The sequence below is a fragment of the Colobus angolensis genome, unplaced genomic scaffold, assembly GCF_000951035.1.
Source record: "Colobus angolensis palliatus isolate OR3802 unplaced genomic scaffold, Cang.pa_1.0 Scaffold27, whole genome shotgun sequence".
Taxonomy (NCBI): Eukaryota; Metazoa; Chordata; class Mammalia; order Primates; family Cercopithecidae; genus Colobus; species Colobus angolensis.
In genome coordinates this window covers 12,558,788-12,560,171 of record NW_012115932.1, presented here as the reverse complement: position 1 = coordinate 12,560,171, position 1,384 = coordinate 12,558,788, and the positions used below count along the sequence as shown (strand labels likewise).

At 44.9% G+C, this 1,384-nt stretch overlaps 1 protein-coding gene across 1 annotated transcript in view; it reads right to left on the bottom strand.

Annotated features, from left to right (window-relative positions):
* Window positions 1–474: 474 nt before the first annotated feature.
* LOC105515879 (A-kinase anchor protein 4) overlaps window positions 475–1,384 on the bottom strand; it is a 12,732-nt gene continuing 11,822 nt past the window's right edge. Inside the window, exon 6 of the mRNA XM_011947827.1 lies at window positions 475–630. Coding sequence (XP_011803217.1) covers window positions 475–630 — 156 coding nt within the window. The remainder of the gene's footprint in view (window positions 631–1,384) is intronic.

The window sequence follows — 1,384 nt, the reverse complement described above, 5'->3', positions numbered from 1 at the left end:
TGGGATTAGAAAGGGGATTATCAAGTTAGATGTGCAGTTCAGGGAGAAATAGGAAGGCCACAGGTGGGAAAACTCTAAATAGACTGTGAATTGAGATTATTTGAACAAACCAGATTACTTACGGACCTTGACGTGGATTATATCCCTGTGTCTTTGGTGCTCAGAAAATAATCCAGGGTGAGATCTGAATACAACTCCAACACTGTGTCATCATTCCTGGAAAATGGACCAATTCCCTTCCCTTGTCTTGGAAATAGCTGATCAAAAAAATGACACATTTAAAAAAAATTTTTTTTAATTCATTTTCTTTCCCGGTTTGTTGACACCTCTTACATTCACAGGCAACTGCTCAAGTGTATTGGGAAACACAGTTGTGTATTGTGCAGTTGACTGGCCTGATGGTGGTGGTGCTCTGGCTGGGATGGAATGCTGCTAGGGGGGCTAAGATGAAGACGAGTCAAAGAAATTGTCAGCTCACAGGTTATCGAGCAGCCAGTCCAGCAACTGTTTCCTGGCCACCTTTCCCACGGCTTCATCCAGTTGCCGTTCCTTGGCAAACTTCATGACCTCTTGAAGAAGACCTCCTACACTGTACCCCTTCTCTGCTGCTTTAGCTGAAACCTGAGGAAGCTGTGGGGAAAACAGAGCTAGTGTGAGCTGCATGATGCTTTTTAGAGGAAAGACCTGCTGGACAAAGTGAATTAACACCCTTCTACCAGCCAACCCCCTCAACCCCTAACCTCCTCACCCACTCCCACCACCTTCCCGCTCATGATTCTAGGATTAGGGTACAGCATGTCATAGATCCATGACTAGAGGCTGCTGACACATCTTTCCTTTTTCCTTGAACCTTCTCTAATGTCATAGATCAAAATGCCAAAGATACTTTATTTTTTGAGCTTCAAAAACACACTCTGAAATTAGTTGTGTTCATTAAATACTTTTCACCAGATGCTGGACCCTTCAGTTAGTCTGTGCTGATTGCTGGGTCAAGGTTTGGGGTTGCCATTCCCCCATCTCCCTAAAAAAGTGTGAGACTTGGAGTACGGAGGATTGTCTGGCCTTGGCTCCTGGACTGAAAATAAGTTGGTTAAGTATTTGATGTTTCTGGAATCCATCTAATGCAGGAAACCCAGCTGTCAGGTAGGGGTGTGTGTGTGAGAGAGAGAGACAGAGACAGAGAGAATGTGCATGTGTATGTGTATGAATGTATGAATGCTGGCCTCCATGGAATCTGAGGAGCAGGGCCAGGACTAGGGTCAGGCAAGTGAGGCAACTAGGGCATAAAATTTAAGGAGACAGGACTCTCAGGGCACTTGCAGGACCCATGAGTTTGGGGGAGGAGCATAGAGAAAATAGTAAGAGACAAGTTTCAAACTGTTTC